Genomic DNA, 21638 nt, shown 5'->3' with positions numbered 1-21638 from the left:
TTTTTTTTGATGCTTTTGGAGAATCTGATATATTTTAATATAATTTCAGGGGATTCATGGAATACCTAAAGCACACCACAGATCCCTGTTGCTCCATAAATTAATATAAATATATTAGAGGCAGAAACGTCTCAGGAGTTTTGCAGAGCTTTGCTCTGAAGGAATATGTGAACATGTTAGTCTGCAATATCGAAAGCTGTTTCACCTCAGTAGGGCATCTCTGAAAGATCAGTAGCAGCTGTATCCCACAATGGCACCGCAATTCTCAGACCTGAGGTTTGAACTTGCTTTGAAAAGCAAAGCAGGTCTGCTAAGAGCCACAGAATGAGAGCTGATCAAAGAACGTCTGCCCGACAGATAGCCACCTGTGGCTAAAAGCAATTAGCCCAAGGGATGGTTCCTGCTTAAACTCCTGACTACCTGTCTCAATACACTATAACTTAATAAAGAAAACATGGAGCCACTATATCTCTGTTTAACCCTTCTGTTAAGTGATAAATTTACCTTAGAACTTAGAAGTTAGTCTTTGAAAGATTTTGTAACCATTTGTTCACGTAGATAGAATTAGTTAAGGGATCTTAAGAAGCCTTTTGAAAAACTTTTAACCTAAGAGGAACTACCTGTTGTTATGTAAATATGTCACCCCTGGCAACCGATCACCATACCTATAAATGCCCAAGTAAAACTTCACTCTTGGCCTTTTGTGATTGATGGAGAGATCCAAGGCCCCCTGAGTACCGGCTTTGCCTATAATCTTTATAAATCTATAAAACTATACCTTTGTCTCTGTGTATTCTTTTATTTCCATTATTTTCCATCTTCTATTATTTTCTTATCCTTTGCAATGACCCCTACCTAAGGGACCCAATTTTTTGCGGGGAGCGTGGCCATCTCCCTGCAGATCCCAGCTTAAGAACCCCTGAGGGAGGAACTCAGCCACTACATCACATGAGTTGTGCTCATTTTTTAAAACGGAGAAAAACAAGGCGAGCCACTGGTTGTCTAGAGCAGAATGTTCCCAGGGCAGTTTCCACACTAGAACGTGGGCTCTGTACTTACATGCCACACTGTGAGCTGGGGTCTATTTCCCAGCTTCACTTTAGGCAGAATGGCATCTTATTCTCGGCCTGCTCTAAGAATCACAAGAAATAACTTGGTAGGTCAAGTTTATATATTACTGAAGAACAAGCAGGAAGTAAGGATGTTACTAGACTGAAAATAAAAACATCAGTTGATGAAATGGGTAAAACAAACAAACAAACAAAAAAGGTTTGAACTTGGAACATTTTCTGAAATGTCTTAGGCCTACAAGGGCCAATATATTTAAACAACTGAAAGACTGAGAGTTTAAAAGGAGGGTAACAGTGGGTTATTTAAGCTTGTTTTCTCTGAATACTTTGAATTTCAAAACAATCTTCCCAAGTTCTTTCTTATAAAGACTATTTAGGGGCCAGGAAAGAACTAGAGTATATCACAAAGGTATGAAATTATCTTTAAAAAGAGAAATCAATACAGGGCACAGAGGTGAATCTGATTCCCAAAAGATTTTCAATTTGATTAAAACAAAGAAAAAAATGTGTAAACCACAAAAACATGTTATGGTAATCTTTCAAGACCATGACTTAATTCTCTTTGCTTCTACTATCAATTATTGGTAGAGAAAAAAGAATGCAGACCCTGACTATTTGCCCTACTTTTTGATCTACCTTAAGAACATATCTTAAATTGAATGAAAACAACAGTAATAACAAACCTTGAGCCACTCTCATTCTCCAAGGCTGGCCTAGCCTTACCTCCCCCTGCTGGCTGATAATAGGAACTGCATACTGAAGTTGCACATCACAGAAGAGGCATTCCAAGAACACATTCGCCACCCCGATTAGGTTGTGATTCTCTTGGGCTTCATAGAAAGGGTCACCCCGTTTCCCGTAGAGTCTTTTTTCCTGAGTAGTAGGAGGGGCCAGTGGGTGGGAAAGTGGGAAACAAAACATCAACCTAAGTCATACTATTTAAAACTAGCACTTAAAAAAATTTCAAAGAAGGCATCTACCCAAGCAAATAAGAAGTAATATTAGAATGTCACACAAATAAAACAAAATTAGCACAGTGGGAGGGGCTCGTTTGTTAGGGAACTAAGTGACACTCGTGTGGAGGGTTCTTCTTCAGGTCCTGTCTTGAACTCCCTCTCACCCCTCTGCTGCAGCCCTTTCCGTTTCATTCCCTTCGCCAAGTCTTCTTTCCCATCGCTAATGTCCAAGAATGGATCATGTGCACTAAAACTACTCTTAGCAACCTACCCAGCCACGATCATAGCTGGAGGCACATGAACATACGCTAATCAATACAAAATTCATGTTGGCTTCAGCCAAGGGGCTGATTTTTCACATCACTGACAAAACAGCATAAATTTACTTGATTCACTTCATTTCACTTGAAATGTAGTAAAAATGAAGCCAAATAAGAATCTGAATATATGTTCTCTTCGCTTAGTTTCCATCTGTGCAGGGATCACGTTATATTTCTGATCCAACTTGGCACTTCTTTCAAGATCACTTTTATTTCATTTTCCTAATATAAATGTATCACGGGCACGTGTGTGTGTGTGTGTGTGTGTGTGTGTGTGTTCTGATGGTTAAATCACTTGTGCTCTCTGCTTTTAACATAACCAAATCTCAACATTTTCTCTTTTACCTCAGGAACTTTTTCCTTCCATTCTTGATAAAGGTCTCTCATATCAATTAACTTATTCTCCAGCTTTTCAATGGTCCAAACTTGGGTGCTCTTCCCTTTCCTCCTCACTTGGATAGCTGGCTCACTCACTATTGCACCTCTCTGCATGAGGAAGAAAGACAAACAAAATGAACGTTGTTACAACTTCTGTTTTGATTGCTAAAGCAATATATATGATAGAAAAGTAGTAAGTTTGCAAAACACATAAATGTATACAAAAGGAGATAAAATTCTACCACCTAGGGAATATTTTGGTTTCTTTTCTATACAGCTTCCATGTAGACTCACACACACACTTTTGTTTTATCACAGTCAGGACCAAACAAAAATAAAATTTCATATCCAAATACTCTCTCCAGTTTTCACATTTTTCTTGTGTTATTAAAGATTTTTCATAAACATGATTTTTTTAATGGCAACATAGTAATCCATCCCGTGGATTTACCACACATTTGACTAATTGTTCTATTGTTCAACTTCATGGCTGTTTCAAATTTTTGCTATTGTAAAGGCCACTGTAATAGGCATCCTTGTACATAAATCTCTATGTACATTTTTATGTCTACACACTTAGAATAAATTTCTCAAATTGGAACTACTTAGTCAAAAGACTAAAACCCAGCAAGACTGATACGATATTCCCTGGCTCACTTTCTAGCTTGCTTGCTGGAGTAAAAAATGAATGGATGAAAAACTATTTTATTCAAAGTTTCTCCCCATGAGAAAAATTCTTAAAGTTTACATGACAGGAAATTTCCGAATGCCTGCAAAGAGTTCTTCTGTGTATGTAAAGATAGGTATCATTAAAAAGTCTGCCTTTCTTGTAGAATTCATTCTTTAAAAAGTACTATAACAAACATATCCCCCATTTCAGAAAGAGGTATTTATATGTAAGGAAAAGCAGGCATGATTACTTACATATATTTCTGGTTTCACTGTTTTAAAGAAAGCATTTAAATTAGCAAGTCTTTCAGCCACCAAAATTCTGCATATCTAAGGGTATCATTTATTTAGTCTTCTACCCAAGCAGGTGTACAGAGGAAGCCTTAAAAGAATAAACACCTCTGGGTCATGTCAGGATCTCCTCATGGATGCTTTTTGGATTTTAGTATTAGATTTCATTTTATAATACAGTATTAACTATTGTACATCCTGCTCTCACTTTCTGTAAGAACATTTTTACCTTTCTGTTGGCACTGAGGTTTGCAGCAGGGATCTGAAGAGTCACTTGGTAATCAGTAAGTTTGCTCATTTCTTCAGCTAAGAAGTTTGCTTCCCTCACCAAGGTATTAGCTTTCACTAGCTGCTCTCGCAGCTTTGCTAGGCTCTGTCGGAAGAGTTCATCCCTGAGTAGTCGCAGAAAAGGAAAGAAGAAAATCTGAAAGAAAACTGCAATGCTGTTTCTAAGTCAGTAGTCTTGTTAGAAAATGGTGGAAAACTCCTTTCAGGCAGTATTTTTCAATCTATTTCACCAGGCCACTTACCCTTCCCTCTGCCCACAGATGGGCTCTCTGTTGAGAACCACTGATGGAGAGTGAATTGTGGAGCGACTTAACTAAAAACCAGGCTTTATTTCTATTTTTATTTATTTATTTTTGGAGATAGCATCTTGCTCTGTTGCCTGGGCATGAGGGCAGTGGCATGATCATAGCCCACTGTAGCCTCAAACTCCTAGGCTCAAGCAATCTTCCAGCCTCCTGAACAGCGGGGAGTACTGGTGTGCGTCACCCTGCCCAGCTAACTTTTCTATTTTTTTTGTAGAGATGGAGTCTCACTATGTTGTTCAGGCTGGTCTTGGACACCTGACCTCAAGTGGTCTTCACACCTTGGCCTCCTAAAGTGCTAGGATTACAGGTATGACCCACTGTGCCCGAACAACCAGGTTTTAAATTATATAACATTTGAAAACTACCAGATTTTGATATGAGGATGTAAAAAACCAATAAAGGAACCCTTTGGGAAAAGGAAATGATGATAACAACTTTTGTGTGCTGTGTGAGGGTGGGCCGCGGAAGGGTTGGCAGGTTGGCAGAGAGACCTGGAGTTAGGAGAAGAAAGTGTTTGCCATGAGTTCTTCAGTTGGTAAAAGTCATACCGTGATAAGGTACTTCTGTAGCAGCAGGAATTCTTTTTTTCAACTCAATATATAACAGCACTTGCTGACAAAAAGCAATACCCTGACTTGGTCAAAACTATTATATGTTCTCTCAGCCCCATGTCTTTAGCCTCCATAGCATTTGCCATAGTTATAACTTTTTGTTTATTTGTATAATTATGTGACTAACGTCTGCCTCCCCTACTAGGCTGTGAGCGCCCCTGGAGCAGGCACCATGTCTTTTTTGCTTGCACTGCACTTAGTTCCTGGCCCATCAAAGGGTATTTAAAAAAAAAAAAAGGCCCACTGAATGAATGAAAAGGGAAAGGAGTCCTTCTGGATTTCACACCTGAATCTGGGTTCAAAGGTGCCCAGTCTAGCGACTGCTCTGTGCCTTGGATAGCTTCTCTTTTCTACCATTTATATGCAGCCTGCCCTTACTTCACGGGAAAATGATGAGTTTGGAACATCCAAATCTCTCTGCCTTTCTTGTCACTGTAGAGGTGACAGAGGCGGCACACTGTGAGGATGCTAATGTAAAGACAATGGTTTTTAAAAACAGTATCACCGTTTCTCCAGGCACCCAGGCTTGGATTCGCTCGGTCTCTTCTCTTTTCCACAATGCCCAAAAAGAAAGCCTGTTGACTCTTCCTTTAAAGCATCTCCCAAATCTCTCTCGTCTCCTCCGTTTTCTCATACGCCTGGCTCGGGTCCCTCACAACCTCCCAACAATCTCATAGTTTTAGACTTAATTCTCCCCACTCCTCTAGAAATCACCTTCTAGACTACACAAAACAGTTCCTTTGCAACCCCCAAATACATCTTACTCTTCTCTACTGCCTCCTATCTGTTCATGCCAATTCACCCAAAATGCCCTCCTGCCTTCTCTCTGCCTACCAGACTCCACCTTTCAAACGCATTTGAAGTCCTGCCTCCTCCCTGAAATTCTATGCGGAAGACTCAACTTCACTGAGGTCTCATCCTCCTCTGAACAACCACCAAACTTACTGCGCACTCGGCCCACTTGGCAGTCACGCACTTGCTGGCCCCTTCAATATAGTCACTCAATCAATACACAATATTTACTAAGCGTCTACCATGTGACAGCACTGTTCTAGGCACTGGGGGTAACTTCAATGAATAAAACGGATTCCCTGTCCCCTGGTACTTATTTTCCAGGGGAGGAGATAGACAACAAATGAATAACTATATAATTATAACACTTCCTACTGTTGAACGAAACTTCTCTTTAATTTACTATTATGATTTAATTTTTCACTTATTTATATCTTGCTCCACACTACATCCTAAGTATATAAGGAGAATAAAAGACATCTGTAGCTTTCTTTATAATTCTTAGCTCTTCACACACTTGATGCTCAGCCCATCAACATTTACATAGGTGAGAATCCTTCATTATTTCACAACCCATCAACATTTACTTGGATAATTGTATCAGCTTCTTTATAACCACCCACCATTAATGGCATCTTAATTTTATCCAGTGAAAGAAACCTGATGAAATCAACATTGAAACTACCTTATCTCTTTGAATGACATTCTCAAAATATTTCCCTCTATTCTTTTTGAATTTATTTTTATATTTTAGAGACAGGTTTTGCCATGTTGCCTAGGCTGGAGTGCAGGGGCTATTCACAGATGCGATCACAGCTCGCTATGTGGTTGAACTCCTGGGCTCAAGCAATCCTACTGCTTCAGCCTCCCAAGTAGCTAGGACTGCAGGCATGTGCCACCACGCCTGGCTTTTAACTTTTTTTTTTTTAAATAATTTAAGCCCCAAAGATAATCAATCTGGAATCAAAGTAAAACAATATTTTTAGCTATTTAACTAAAAAACACTGTAATTAAAAGCAACCCACCTTTTCTTTTTTTTTTTTTTTGAGACAGAGTTTCGCTCTTTTGCCCAGGCTAGAGTGCTGTGGCATCAGCCCAGCTCACGGCAATCTCAGACTCCTGGACTCAAGCAATCCTTCTGCCTTAGCCTCCCCAGTAGTTGGGACTACAGGCATGCACCACCACGCCTGGCTAATATTTTCTATTTTTAGTAGAGACGGGGTCTTGCTCTTGCTCAGGCTGGTTTCGAACTCCTGACCTCAAGTGATCCTCCAGCCTCAGCCTCCCAGAGTACTAGGATTACAGGCGTGAGCCACCACGCCTGACCACAACCCACCTTTTCTATCAGATACTTTTGCTTTTATTGTTCATATTGTTTAGTAAATCGAAAGGATGTAAATGAATACAATTACACCAATTACCTTCAACAACTATTGCTTAAAGCCACTGGCTTGTAGTAAATGTAGAAAAGGTAGCTCTTCAGAAAAAGCACCATCTGAAAACCTTTGTTTTTCCCAGGCACAATAAAGTATAAAGCAGAACATATAAGTATGATAAATCTTTATACTTTAGTATCCAGACAAATGAGTGGGTGGGGCCTGAGGAAAATGCAATCAACTGATTTCTCTGTATTTAGCACAATCAAGTGCATTACTACTGGGAGACTTTTAGTGTGGGGTAGAGCTCCCCTTTCTCCTCTTGGGGGTCACCTTCCTTGCATGTGGCTCACGTTTGGCCTCTCGTTGCTAGTGAGAGATGCAACGTGATGTACGAGTTTGGGAAGGAGCTCTAGAGTCAGCCTGCCATGGCTTCGATCCCACTGCCCAACGTATCAGCTAAACGACCTTGGGTAAGTCATTGAACCTCTCAGCCTCCCAGTTTCCTCATGTGTAAAATGGGAGTGAATGTGGTAGCAGTTGTGGAGATGAGAGGAATATATGTAAAGCACTTAGTGCTTGGCACATGGTAAATGCTGTATAAATGTCAGGTGCTACTTTTATTACTATTGTTAATTATTTTTATAACAGCAATTATTAGTGGGACTATAGACAGACCTGGGTTCAAACTCTGGCTTTTTTACTTACTAGATAGGTGATTATGGCGGGATACTTAAACTGATTGCCCAATCCACTCTTATCCCAAGAAAGAGATAAGAGTTCCTAGGGCAGAGTACTGCTGGGAGTGTTAAATAAAATTAGCGCCATGTCTACACTGTGGTAAGAACGCGGCAGAAGTTATTGCTAACTTATCGTACTTATTGTAGTGGTTATTATTATCACCACCTTTGAAAGTTCTGATATAAATATTGGAAAGTATAAACCTTAAACATTCACATTTAGTAGATTTCTTAGCACTTAAGTTGTATTTAAATAGAAAAGCACGAGAAATACAAAATGAGAAAAAATGCTTTTGTGTTAAAGAACGGTTCAAACTTTCTCTATTTTAATACTTACCGGTCTAAGCCTTTTAACTTGGCACTGTTTAACAGCCGACATTGCAGTAAACATACTTAGGGTGGACAGTATCTTTGAAAGGAAAATCCAAGTGCTAACAAATCAGACATGGGACTAAGATTTCCTTCTCCACGGGGTTCGTTCCCCTCTGATATGCTTCATGAGTCCTCCCCCAAAGCCCCCAGCCCTGGAGCCTGGACTCTGGGCTGCTCAGTGCCGTTCTTACCTCTCTTCTGCCCACTGGGTCACCTTCTGCTGTGCTGTCTGGCTGCCGTAGGCCAGGCGGTCGGGGCTGCTGCTCTGCGGCTGCCTTTCCGGAGAGAGCTGCTGGCGGAGTTGCTCCAGCTCCCGCTCATACATGAGCCGCTGCTCCTCCAGGGCGCTTCTCTTTTCTTCCAGGTATTGTTTCTCCAGGACCTGAACCACATTTTGAACTGGGTCTGGTGAGCCAAGAGACAAGGCAAGGTGTCTTCAGGGGCGGCTGAGACAGGCACTCACACCAGGGATTGCAGCCTGTCAGAGATTCTTCCAGAAAGAACCATCTCCTGCCCCAGGATCTAGTCTGTCAACACGCTCTCTGAGAGAGGCCTGAGGGGCCGCACCTGATGAAATCCTCTTAATTTCCTCTCTGCTGGCATTTTAGATAAATGCCCATATGTAACCATCCTCCACATCCGCTATGTTACTTTCTTCAATTTGATGAGCTCATCCTAATGTTCAGATAGATCATTAATCTACTACCAGCAGGTGATGGAGAAGGGGAGGCGATCCTGTCCACTGAGGAGAAAAACTCCACAAAATCTAGGACAACTCCAAAGACAGAAACAAGTGAGATTTGGTCTTTCTTTACAGTAGTGATTTCTACGCCCATTTAACATCAGTTGGAGTAGATGACAAAGGGCTTATAATTTTCATCACAAATCTTATTACTCTTAAATTTCTCTAAGGTGGGAGGAAACTTACAGATCACAGATATGTTTAAAAATATTGAGGACACGGTCTGACAATTTCTCAGGTGCTGATATCTAAAAGAGCAATTCAGTTATAAAAATAACAAAAGCCTGCTTCTGACATCTTATTGGTACAGCTGCAGAGCTCACCACCACACATGTGGGCAAACAGGTACAGACATGCTAATAGAGCTTGCTCCCGGCAGCCACTCTGACGACTAGTGGTGGCTGTGCTGCAGGTGGGACGTGACTCTAAAGAGCTCGCTGGCTGGACAGGACATTAGCCTGGTAATGACCAATGAGCTGGATGCCACGGAGAAAGATTAAGGCTCTGGCCACATGTACCAAGGAGAAAGTTACCGACATTCCTAAGTGAGTAGGCTGTGGAGACGCAGTACGTTAGACAATCTAGATGGCAGAAAAGAAAATCACCATCATACCAAATACGTCAGACAAGCATTTGGGACTGAGAAGAGATGCATTCTCAGACCAGCCCGGGACATAGTTTCCTTCTCGTACATTCAAACGTTTGCCTCTATTCAGTGCCGTCTCTGCTATATTCCCACACACGAGCTTTCGGCTTAACTTCCAGGAGGGAAGTTGGAATTAAAGTGACTCAGAAGGAATTTTTATATAACCTGATGACAGCTATTGACTGACTTTTCCAAAATACCCTATCATTTTGTGAAATAAACGTGAATTGTACTAATTTTTTACATTAGCAGTAAGCGAAAAAGATAACCCGTTAGCTTTGAAAGATAGGTTAAATAATATAAAAAAAGGAAGCAATTTTAAAGAATCACAAGATACGCCAAGTACAGGTGAGTTGTTTTAATAAAAATGACAACCACAATGGCAACAATCACTCTACTAGCTACTGGCTACCTCTCAGGCAGAGGTACTATATTCCCTTTGCATGCATTACCTCATGAAAGCTTTGCAACAAACCTAAGGGTGGCGATTTTAAAGACGAGGAAATTGGGGCTCAGGAAGGTAAAGCAGCCGACCTACGATCACAGGGCTATTATAAGTGGCAGAGCCAGGTTTTGAACTCAGATACCTTATTGGCTGGGGTAGGACATTGGTAATAAATTGATGCAGTATTCTTACTACACCAATTTTTTGCTTAAAAGTAGTACTATGTGAGAGTAGATACTTTAAAAAAAATGTTCTTTGCTGATATAAAAATTTAAAATTCAGCATGTTTTCAAAGAAGTAGTTTTCTTCATAGAGTCCTGACACAGAGGCCCTAAAATATATCACTGAAAAAGCTGACAGAAAATGAACTAAAAATACAACAACAAAAATCCCCAAACAAAAAAAATAACTAAAAACCTTCTTACACAAAGGCAGATCACGGGTAAAAAACTCTCCAGACAGTAACAATCTGTGTATTCCACAGCATCAGAACCTCCGGCTTGGCTCTACAACTTCTGAGGAAAACACGAGAAACATGGTAAATTTCTCTGAGAGAGTCTAAAACGTAAGGTCTAGAGAAGAAAAGTTCTCTCAGAATTAAAAAAAAAAAAAAAATCTATGTCTCAAGCAGAATATAGGCTCTAGGTTTACACGAGAAAGGACAGAGTGTGTGCCATCCATTTAGTGTTGAGACAGAGCCTTATTTTCAAGGGTCCCAACTGTCCTGACTTTGTGTTTATGAAACTTTTGTAGAGAAACTGGAAAACACGCCATTTTATAAAGTTGCATTACAGGGTTTTTGCTAAGAGATACTGACTATGATATTTAATCCACATTTCCATTTCTGCTGTTAGTCAGTGGTGCAGAAACACACGTGGTCCCCAGTGGCTGAGGCCAAGAGGCTCTCATCCCAGGGTTCCATGCCAACGCGGAGGCTGCGTGCCTGAGGCTGTTTAAACTGCGCTAGCAGCTGCCATGACACAGTGCTGCCACGACACAGTGCTGCCACTACCCCACCAGGCGTCGACAGTGGCCACAAATTGAAGTGCAGATTATGGAAGAGAGAGCAACTTAATGCGTCCTTCCCTGAACCTCTCACTGTATAGCTGTGTCGGCCCCACCCTGGAGACTCTCAGATCTGCCCTTGCTACGTGCAGCCCTGGTGGAAGCCTGGGCTGCGTTTTGGTTTCACCTTGGTTGCCAGCACCAGTCTTGAAACACCTTTCTCACAGACATCTTTTCATTTTTTTCCCCCCAGAGATGGGGTCTCTCTCTGTTACCCAGACTGGAGTGCAGTGGCACGATCATACCTTATACCTGGAATTCCTGGGCTCAGCCTCCCAAGTAGCTGGGACTACAGGTGCTCACCACCATGCTCAGCTAATTTTTAAATTTTTTGTAGAGATGGGGTCTTGCTATGTTGCCAAGACTGCTCTCGAACTCCTGGCCTCAAGCGGTCCTCCCACCTCTACCTCCCGGGGTGCTGGGATTATAGGCGTGAGCCATAGCACTTGGCCTTCACAGACATCTTTGATAGCATTTTCTTTTCAAATCGATTAACCAGTTTTGAGCCTTGCCTATTACACACAGCATATTTTAAAATAGATTATCCAAATCAGCAAGTCATTCTGACTCTATGATGTAGCCCAGTACAGAAGCCAAAGATTGTTTGGCCTGTTCTCAAATAACAAAGCAAGTATTAGCACACTGTCCAGTTTTATTTTTTCCCGATCACTTTCCTCTCTCTTGAAGGAATTGTTTTAAACCTCTGTGAGCCAGGTATCTAAGGCCAAGCTACCAAAGAGGTAAGCATTTTAGGAAGAGAGAAAGGACCACATTGACTTTGGGCATAGCACTTTCTCTTCTTTACTAGATTTTTCTTTACTTGGTAGGTAACCACGAAATGAGCTCAAACTGACCTATCGTCCCCAGAGTGGAAAAGAGAGAATGGCAGTGGTAGTGGTGTTGGTAAGAGGGTATTTTTGTGAGAAAACGACTTAGAATTAATTCACACCAACAAGTGCAAAGCACTGAATTGAGGAAAAGTAGATCCTTCGGGAAAAAGGAATCTTTTGATCCCAGATGGAATAAACTGGCTCTATGACCCTTCACCAGCCCCTCAATTGGTCTTTACTTTAAAGCTACCACTGACATTGGGAAAAGAGATGAATGTCTGATTCCTATTTTGAACTCTTGGGAAGAAGGCATTATTGTCCACAGATACTAGGCTTCCTTTTACTTTTAATTCAAATGAATAGGGTTTTAGATCAATATTTACTCTAGAGACTCAAAAATACATTATTCTGATCTATTACTTAGGTGAATATATATCTGAAAATATTAATACTCCTATCCTGAACTGCTCTGTTGTTAACACTAATAAAGCCATCAGCAACAGTAATAATACGAATAATATTTTTCAGCGCTTTTGGAAGTACAGGGAAAAGAAGAGCTGTCAGATTTTAACCACTGGGAAGGTAATGAAATGGGGAGGGGGGAGTCATAATTCAAAAGGGACATTCATTCCTCAATCAAGAATTCAGAGTACTTTCATCAGGCAGAAAACTTCAGCTTCTTCCCAATCACGTTAGTTAGGTTTTGCCAAAGCACGTAGCACAAGCATCAGTCAGCAGCACTGCTCAAGACCAGTCAAGCTACCTCATGCTAATGCCAATCAGTTAAAAACCTTTATCCCAGTGTTTGTGGAGGAGCTTCGTCTGAAACCACATGAGAGGGAAGAGGATCTTCAAATAAGACCACCAAGGGGACGACCACCAGGCAGACAGGCTTATTATCGGGAAGCCACCTAGCAGCAGAGGTGAATCGCAGTGAATACCGTGTGGCTAGCACTTGCATCAGAGCATGTTTGTATGCCTCAGAGGGAAGCTCCATCAGAAGTGGGTAAGGGGTGAGCAAGGGGGAAACATTACTTTCATATACACAAAACCAACACTGGAGAGCAAGGCCTGATCTGGGATACAAATGAGTAACTCACGTTGACACCATGCACAGGGCCACCGATGACTCTAATTGGTTTGGCTAAGAGGATGGGAGGAATTAACAAATGCTTACTAAATACTCATGGATTACTTGGGAAATCAATTCTATGTAAGAAGTTAGCAAATTGGATAAAATCACAAATCTGTGGTCTGGGATGGATAAATGATTAAATTGATACCACCTGGAAACTCTGCAGAGTTAGAGAATAGATATACCTAGAATTCTATAACCTCATCTGAAGAAATGAGCTCTCTCCAAATGGGCATACCTCCACCTGGACTTTGGAGCCTACACCCTCCTGCCACACCCTGCCACAACATGTATCCACTTAGGCTTCCAAATGATCACTCACAGGAGACTTGTTGCTCAGGCATGTTGTTAAATGACCCATTAATGTGATTCTGATGTCTGAACATCACTTTGGAATGTCTTTTGGGATTCCTTCCAGCTGGTGGGCCTGTGGCAGACTGGACAGAAGCCTGATCTCTAGCTACGGTTGACCCTACGCTACAGTGCCCCAGTGGCTAATCATAACACCCTACTCTTATTGTTTAAAGAGAGAAATAACCAAACTTCTTTCATAAAGTTATTTTTTTCTCCATTTTTTTTTTGTGGTTCTATACTCTTGAAATAAATACATTACACTTTTTTTTCACAGTCTGTTCTTTATTTTATACTTGATTTTTGTAATTTAATAAAAGAGGTCCCTAAGACTAAAAATTCATCAGTAGGGATCAATGAAAAGGCCAAATCTTTATTCCTGCAACAGAGTCCCCACTTTGACATGCCAGAAATCTGACTGATAATTCTCTCACCATGTGCTCACTCTGGCAGCACATATACAAAATCCCCTCAATGTTCAAATTCTTCCCAGAGAGGCTAATTCAAAGAAGAAAGTGAGAAAGCCAATGGTTAAGGGGGAGAGCTCAACTATGAAAAATAAAATGTTCTCCCAGCCCCCTGTCAGGTAGAGGCCACCCGTCTTAGGGTCCTCAGGGTCCTGGAAGTCCTCCCTGGTTCAAGCTGGGGACTCTCAGGTGCCCCAAAAGCAGATGAATGGGAAGGTGAGGTTGGACCGAGCCTGCAAACTAACTTTCTCAAGTGCCCCAACTTTATCCTTGTGAAATAGTTCTAGTTCCAGAAATGCTGTGTTGTGCCTGGTAATGGGAACTTTCATGCTTGGCTTCCTAGTCCCAGGCACCAAGTCTAGGAATTAGAAGACTGGGAGATGGGAAAAGAATGGGGCAGCTTTATACAATAGCAAGCAAGGAAAGAATTTGGCTTGCATTTTACTGAATGCATGAAGATGTGTAGAAGCACAGAGGAAGAAAGAAAAGGTAAAGGAATGTGGGCTTTTAGACACAGAAAAGAAGAACGTTAATATAAACATTGCAAACCTTCTGGAAAGGGAGATCCAGAATTAATGTGGTAAGGAGAATTTCTTCTTCAGAGATCTGAGGCAGCCTGGCATGTAAGTCAAGTAAACAGCCTATAAAGCATTTCATTTTCACTATCATTTTTGTAAAAGTTACCTGGGCTTATTAAATAAGTCTCTTTGAGGGTATAATTTCCAACTGAGTTTATAGTAAAATGTTGTGACTTTGATCTTTCCATTAAATTCTATTCGAAATTCCTGGATTCACATTCTCTTGGGGATTTTCACCCTCTGGAGGACTCAGAAATGACAGGCTCAATAATGGGAAATTTGATAAGGAATTCTGTAAAAATCATTCAGTACTCTGGGACCATGGAAATGTTACCACAACTGGCTCAGGAACAAGAGGTCTCAGGAAAGGAATCACCCATTTCCTGGTTATACCTGAAGGAGAAGACCCCCTCCCCCCAAATCTCTTCATTAGCTCTTTCCTGATGGCCTTTTGGAGGAATTAGCAATTTTATGTGTCTAAAAGGCAGAATGACACTTTATACGTACTTAACCCTCACTGACGGTGAGGGATGAGGAACTGCCCAAGACGTTGGAATGCGGAGTTAGGGTCTTACCGTTACTATTCAGCGTTTTCATGATCACTTCCATCTGTGCAAACTCATAGTTATAGTCTGGTTCGGAGGAAGCCTCACTGGCCGCGTCTAGGTCATGCTCTGGTGGTCCTGTTTCCTTTTCAAAGTCTTTCAACCAATCTCGACGTTTCCTCTTAGGTAAATTAATTCTGTGGGTTTTTTTTTATCATTAGATAAAATCAAATTGGTTTACACTTAAACAGATAACAGAAAAAATGTATATGAAAATATTAGAGAACACAAAGATGTTACCTAAAAAAGTGGTTATTTCCCCATAGGATCCTATCACCATGCCACAGCTGGGTGGCACTGCACACAAGGGTGCCGTTTACACAGGACCTGAAAGAACACGAGGGAAGATAGCAGGTGAATGGGAAAAAGGACAAGACCTAGACCCGGTATCCAAAGAAGTAAGTGAGGGAACTTTCCCTTAGTAGATATATTCCACCTAATAACTGAAGAAGGAATAACCGCATTTGTAACCACTATCAAAACACATGGGCTAAGCAATGATGACCTAGAGCTGCCAGTCCCTCAAAGAGCGACAACTCAGTATGATGTGCTCCTGATGGAGACAGAGAGCAGCACCTATGGCTATTTTTATCAAAATTTGAGCTGAACTTGCGCAAGCTTCCATATCTAAATACCGAATTAGGAAATACAGAGAACATGGAAGTGGAAGATAGTAAATGATGCCACAGGAGGGGGAGAGAAAAATCCTGACTATGGGGAACTTTAGGACCAACAACTAGGCGTCTTCAACAAATAAAATGCAAGGAAAAAGAGAGAAAGACAGAGAGAGAGAGGCAGAGACAGACAGACAGACACACACACACACACACACACACACACACACAAACACACAAATAGGAAGAGGAAGGGGAAACCCATTTGTTAAAAGAGATCTGAGAGATGTATTAAAAAACAACAACGGTAGAACCTTATTTGGATCCTAATTTCAAGAAATAACTGATGAGACAAGTGGGGAAATTTGAACACTGGATGCATGACGATTAGTAAGGAATTACTGTTAATTATTTTAGGCGTGTTGGTATTGAAGCTATATTTAAGAATCTTCATATTTTAGAGATACATACTGAGATATTTATGGATATAATGTGATAATATCTGGAATTTCCTTTAGAATAACCCAGAGGAGAGGGAGGAGGAGATGTGGAAAGCATATTAAAAAAACAAAATTATCTATGAGGTGCCCATTTTTGAAACTGGATGATGGATACATGAGGGTTCATTATATTATTCTACTTTTGTATATGTTTGAAATTTTCCATTATGTTTGAAATTTCCCATAATAAAAACTTGGGGACAAACATAAAAAGAAGACTGGGTTTAAATCCTAAAAAGCTATCAAACAAACCGTAAAAACAGACAATTTGGGGAAGAAGAGACAGCTCTGTCCACGTTTTCTTTTTTTTTTGAGATGGAGTCTTGCTTTGTCACCTGGGCTAGAGTGCCATGGTGTCAGCCTAGCTCGCAGCAACCTCAAACTCCTGGGCTCAAGCAATCCTCCTGCCTCAGCCTCCCAAGTAGCTGGGACTACAGGCATGCGCCACCACACCTGGCTAATGTTTTCTATTTTTACTAGAGACAGGGTCTCGCTCTTGCTCAGGCTGGTCTGGAACTCTTGACGTCAAGTGATCCTACCATCTTGGGCTCCCAGAGTGCTAGGATTTCAGGTGTGAGCCACCGTGCCTGACTCTGCCCATCCTTGATATATTGTATATATCACACCCTACATGATATGCACTGTGCCTCTGGGTTCTCATGCATTATGAATTTGTTTGAAACAAGCCTTGAAGGAGAAGCAACTCTGCCCAGGGGACATTTAGATGTGGTCTTTCAACAGTGCAGCTTTCCTTACACTGCACCTTTGGTACAGCTTATCGGTAAGCACTGGGCTGTGAAGGCAGTGGGCTGGATAACCCTCTCCAAAAGATTTTATAGGGTTTCCTGCTTATTAATAGCTCTCTCATCAACTGATCCTTTGATGCAGTTAAAGCATAGTCACTGTGACTTTTTTTTAGGGTGGAGGAAAGATCTTCCATGATTTTTAGTGCTGGAAATTTTAGTCTTTTCATAAATGTTTCCTCTGCTTAATAAAAAAAGAAAAAAGATTTTCTAGTATTTACTTTTTAGAAATAGGGTCTTGTTCTGTCACCCAGGCTGAAGTACAGTGGTGTGATCATAGCTCATTGCAACCTCAAACTCCTGGGCTCAGGTGATCCTCCTGCCTCAACCTCCCAAGTGGCTGGGACTACACGCGTGCACCACCACATCTGGCTAATTTTTTACTTTTTTGTAGAGACGGGGTCTCGAGAAGTTACCCAGGCTGGTCTCGAATTACTGGCAATCCTCCCACTTCAGCCTCCCAAAGTGCTTTACCAGCATGAGTCATGGTGCCCAGCCAATTTTCTGGTTAAAACAAAAACAAAATAAAACATTGGAGGTGGGAGGAGATAATTAATTAATTAACTGAAGATTAATTTGCTAAAGGGCTGTCAGGTGAAGTTTGATGGAGAAATATAATGAATATTATTTTGAGTTCTAATTTTCCAATAAGTTGCTTTTCTCACTTATTCTCATTATCTGACTCCTGATCTTTACAAGACTCCAAAGCTTAGAGTTATGGAAGAAGTGGAACTAGAACTCATATGTGCAAATAATCACTCCTTCAAAGTGATATTTCAACACTGGTAACTAAGTTTTTACTGATAATGACAGAGCTGGTGCTCTTAAATGTTGCCACATCCCTCCGTACAATCAGAAAGAATATCCCTCTGAGGACCCGGTGCATCCTGAACTTTGATATAACTGAAAGCAAGCAGAAAGAGGCCTCCTTCTCCTTCTGAAAATAAGGCACACGAGACATATCGTCACCATACTTTTCTTACCTGGCGTTTTCTTTTGGAGTAAGAGTGACATCTCCATCGGATGCAATGTCAATCTCGCAGTGCTCAGGCTGAATTCCTATGCCGAAGAGCTGGATATCCTGAGAGGTATCTGCACCCACCCTGGTGTGATCCTAGGAACAGATTATTAAAAAAGAAAAACCCACACTTATAAGTAACTCAACAAAAATTTATCACTATCAATTTGAATAACCCAGCAGCATATGCACAAAAATATTAAATGAATCATGCCAGAGATATTAGATATCTGAAGCATTAGAAGTCAAAAGCTTACCGTAACACACTAAATTAAAAAAAAAAAAAAAAGTTTAAACACTACCGAAAACCCTGATCAACAGTGATTAGATATTATTTTAAAACATAAGGTAATGGGACTTGATGGTAGAATACCTCGAGTTCCAACTGTGACTAGACCATTTACTATTTAAGTGACAATAGGCAAGTCATTTCGGTCTCTGAGCCTCAGTTTCTTCTTTGGCAACACCAGGACAATATTATCTATTTGACAGACTTAACGGAATTCTTTCAACGATCACCTGAGTTAACAGGGAAAGTGTTTTGAAAACAGTTATATAAATTTAAGAACCACTAAAAAGCAGTTTCATGGGAAGTCATATTTTAAAATGTTAAAAATATTTGAGTTTTTAACACCAATATTACACAGAGTACTGAAGCCTGTGGGTTATATGATGTACAAACTAGTGTGATTTTAAGTACCTTGAACCTTAGAGACTACTGGTCATTTAGTCACTGCTTGTCCCCTTTGTTTTAACTATGATAACAATATCCAACAGAGAAAGCATAAAGTTTGGTCTTTCAAAGTTAAGATTTCAGAAATAATTCCTTAGCCCTTCCTTAATCGTTGCCTAAATGAACAGATCTTGAGTCTGTTAGTGGATTCTCAATATGTCAGGGGCTATTTGCACCGTATGTATGTCTCGGGAAACTGCAGAAGAAAAAAGATCATAGAAGATTGAGGCTCCTTGCTTCAATTCTAGCTTATTCTTCATTGCACATTATGTATTTACTAGGCAGCTCAGAATCCTTAACACGACACCTAATCTTTCACAAGTAGATAATACCCCTGCATTTAGAGATTTGGTGTGTGGACAGTTCATGGAAGCTGCCTTCAAGTCCTCAGTCCTTGATAACCTTAATGTCCATAACTCAGAGAGAAAGAGTGTGGATGTGTGAGATTAGAAATGCCCTGATGGTCAGCTGAATGCCCTACGTCAGCCGAGATGCCCTTCATCAACGTCAGTCAGGTGCCCTATTTCAAATAGATGTCTTATTTTTCACTTCGCAAAATAAGCCAGCACTTCTAAAAGTGTGGTCTGAGAACTCTCGGGGTCTTTAAAAACCTTTCAGGAGGCCTATGAGGTCAAAACTACTTTAACAAAAACACTAAGATATCGTTGGCCTTTGCTCTCTCATTTTATCACGCATGTACACTGGAGTTGTCCCAAGGTTACATGATGTGTGACGATGTTGTAGCTCTGAAGACTAACATTTGTATGTTTGTATTTTAAAATGTTCTCAGTCTTAATGTCTAATACAGCAAATACAGACAGATATAACCCAGATACACAAAAGTTCTTTGGAGTCCTTTTAAGAATGTAAATGGGTTCTGAAGTCAGAAAATTTGAGAACTGCTGTGGTAAGTTACCCAAAGTGGCATACCCTGAGACCAAAATGCCAACTCGAAGAGGCCACATCCTACCTCTATACCTAAAGGGTGATTATGGGACTAAAAGTTGTTTCCTGAGGATGTAGGTTTAGAAGGGATAGACCTGGAAGAACCCTGCTGTCTAATCCAGCACCAGGGTCTTGTGTTGATCTTGGGATCTCCTTAGAATTAGTCAGAACCACAACTGAGAACCTCCAGAGCTTCTCAGGATCTGGCTGAACCCAGATATTGTCGGAATCCTTGTCACCTCACACCTGGAACCTTCTCCTATAGCCGGGTATCACCATGACGCCCTCCGTGGCTCACTTGTGCCCCCTCAAGCCTCAACTCGCAGGAAATCAGCTCTGACTACACAGCGCCAGGATCATACAAAACAGTCATTTTCCTTCTTAATGGTGAGCTGCTGACCTGACTGCACTATTTGCCCTCTTACCTTTTTTTCTTTTTGTTTGAGACAGAGTCTCACTGTCACCCAGGCTAGAGTACAGTGGTGTGATCATAACTCACTGCAACCTCAAACCCCTGGGCTCGAGTGATCTTCCTGACTCAGCCTCATAAGTAGCTGGGACTACAGGTATGTGCCACTACACCCGGCTAATATTTTTCATTTTTTGTAGAGGCGGGGTCTACAACTCCTGGCCTCAAGTGATCCTCCCACCTCGGCCTTCCTAAATGCTAGGATTATAAGCGTGAGCCACTGTGCCCAGCCACCATCCTTTAACTTTTAATGAGGGCTAAGCTGGATACAAAAAGCAAAGTCATGGAGACATGCACCCAGATTCACCTGGGAATTGTACATGAATAAATTAGGATCGAAACAATCTATTTATATACTCTCATACCTTTAAATAATAAACCAGAAGTTCGTTGAGAGCAGGGTCTGCATTCAGGTTCACTAAGTAGCATTTGTCATCCCCCACCTTGATACCAGATGTCTCTAGGGAAATCCCCATGCTTTCGAGTTGTCTTTGTCTCTCCTGTGCACAAAAACAGACGAAATCAGGGAACTCTATTTGTTGCTCTATTCATAAGATGTATCCATGGAAAGAGTAAGTCACTGTTTCTGGGGACAATGCCAATGAAGTCACACATTCCACTCAACTCAATCAAGTTTATGGAGAGCCTACGATGCATGACATCCTGTGACAGTGTTACAGGGGCACCGAGGATGAACGAGATACCATCTCGGTTCTTAAGGAGCTTAGAGCTTAGTAGAGGGGACAAGACCACACAAACAGAACCCCAAAGAGAACACTGGGTACTAATGGAGGGGTACAAAATGTTGGGGGCTTCAAAGGAGGGAGATCATGATGGGTTAAGAGAGCAGGAAAGGCTTCAGGAAAAGAATATATTTGAGATGGTTCTTGAAGCATGAGAAGACTTTCAACAGGAAGATAAGGACAAGGTGTTCTTGGGGCAGGGCATACAGAAAAACAGTGAAAACTGTGGGCATACTAGATGATTTCAGAGGCCAAGAACCCCTGGAAAATCTGGGAAAGCAGTTGGAGATGGGGCTGGAAGAGCAGGTTGGGTCCTTATAGAAGGCCTTGAAGTCATTCATTCATTCATTCATTTATTCAAGAGATATTTATCAGAGTCTACCGTGTTGTAGGTATTGATCTAGGGCTAAGAATATAACAGTAGAGCAAAGGCCCTTCTTTTACGAAAACATATATTCTAGCAGGAGAAGACAGACCATAAAAAAAAGATAAGTAAATACAATACATAGAATTTCCAATGGTGTTAAGTGCTATGGAGAAACATAAAGCAATGTGAGAGGGATAGGAAGTTGGGGGGTATGTGTGTATGAGTGAGTGAATGACATCTACAAGAAACTTATCAGCAAAAGGCTAGACAGAGTTTCAGTGACTGCCTGTGACCTACTTGATTGGGATGGTCCAATATTTCCAAATGGTCAATGAGATGAAATGCATAGTGTAGAAAGGTTCATAACAGACATACACACATACAGAATTACTCCTTCCTTTCTTTTTTTTTTTT

The 21638-nt window shown here is 41.0% G+C and overlaps 1 protein-coding gene across 1 annotated transcript in view; it reads right to left on the bottom strand.

Annotated features, from left to right (window-relative positions):
• The window catches only part of KIF13A (kinesin family member 13A), a 221750-nt gene that overhangs the window by 37624 nt on the left and 162488 nt on the right, over window positions 1-21638 (bottom strand). Inside the window, exons 13-20 of the mRNA XM_012643272.1 lie at window positions 20480-20614; window positions 17933-18063; window positions 15273-15359; window positions 15003-15169; window positions 8360-8573; window positions 3914-4076; window positions 2692-2832; window positions 1794-1943 (exon numbers count right to left, since the gene is read on the bottom strand). Coding sequence (XP_012498726.1) covers window positions 1794-1943; window positions 2692-2832; window positions 3914-4076; window positions 8360-8573; window positions 15003-15169; window positions 15273-15359; window positions 17933-18063; window positions 20480-20614 — 1188 coding nt within the window. The remainder of the gene's footprint in view (window positions 1-1793; window positions 1944-2691; window positions 2833-3913; window positions 4077-8359; window positions 8574-15002; window positions 15170-15272; window positions 15360-17932; window positions 18064-20479; window positions 20615-21638) is intronic.

The sequence above is a fragment of the Propithecus coquereli genome, unplaced genomic scaffold, assembly GCF_000956105.1.
Source record: "Propithecus coquereli isolate 6110/MARCELLA unplaced genomic scaffold, Pcoq_1.0 Scaffold194, whole genome shotgun sequence".
In the NCBI taxonomy this organism is placed as follows: Eukaryota; Metazoa; Chordata; class Mammalia; order Primates; family Indriidae; genus Propithecus; species Propithecus coquereli.
The sequence above is the reverse complement of the archived record's forward strand: the minus strand, read 5'-3'. Positions and strand labels throughout refer to the sequence as shown.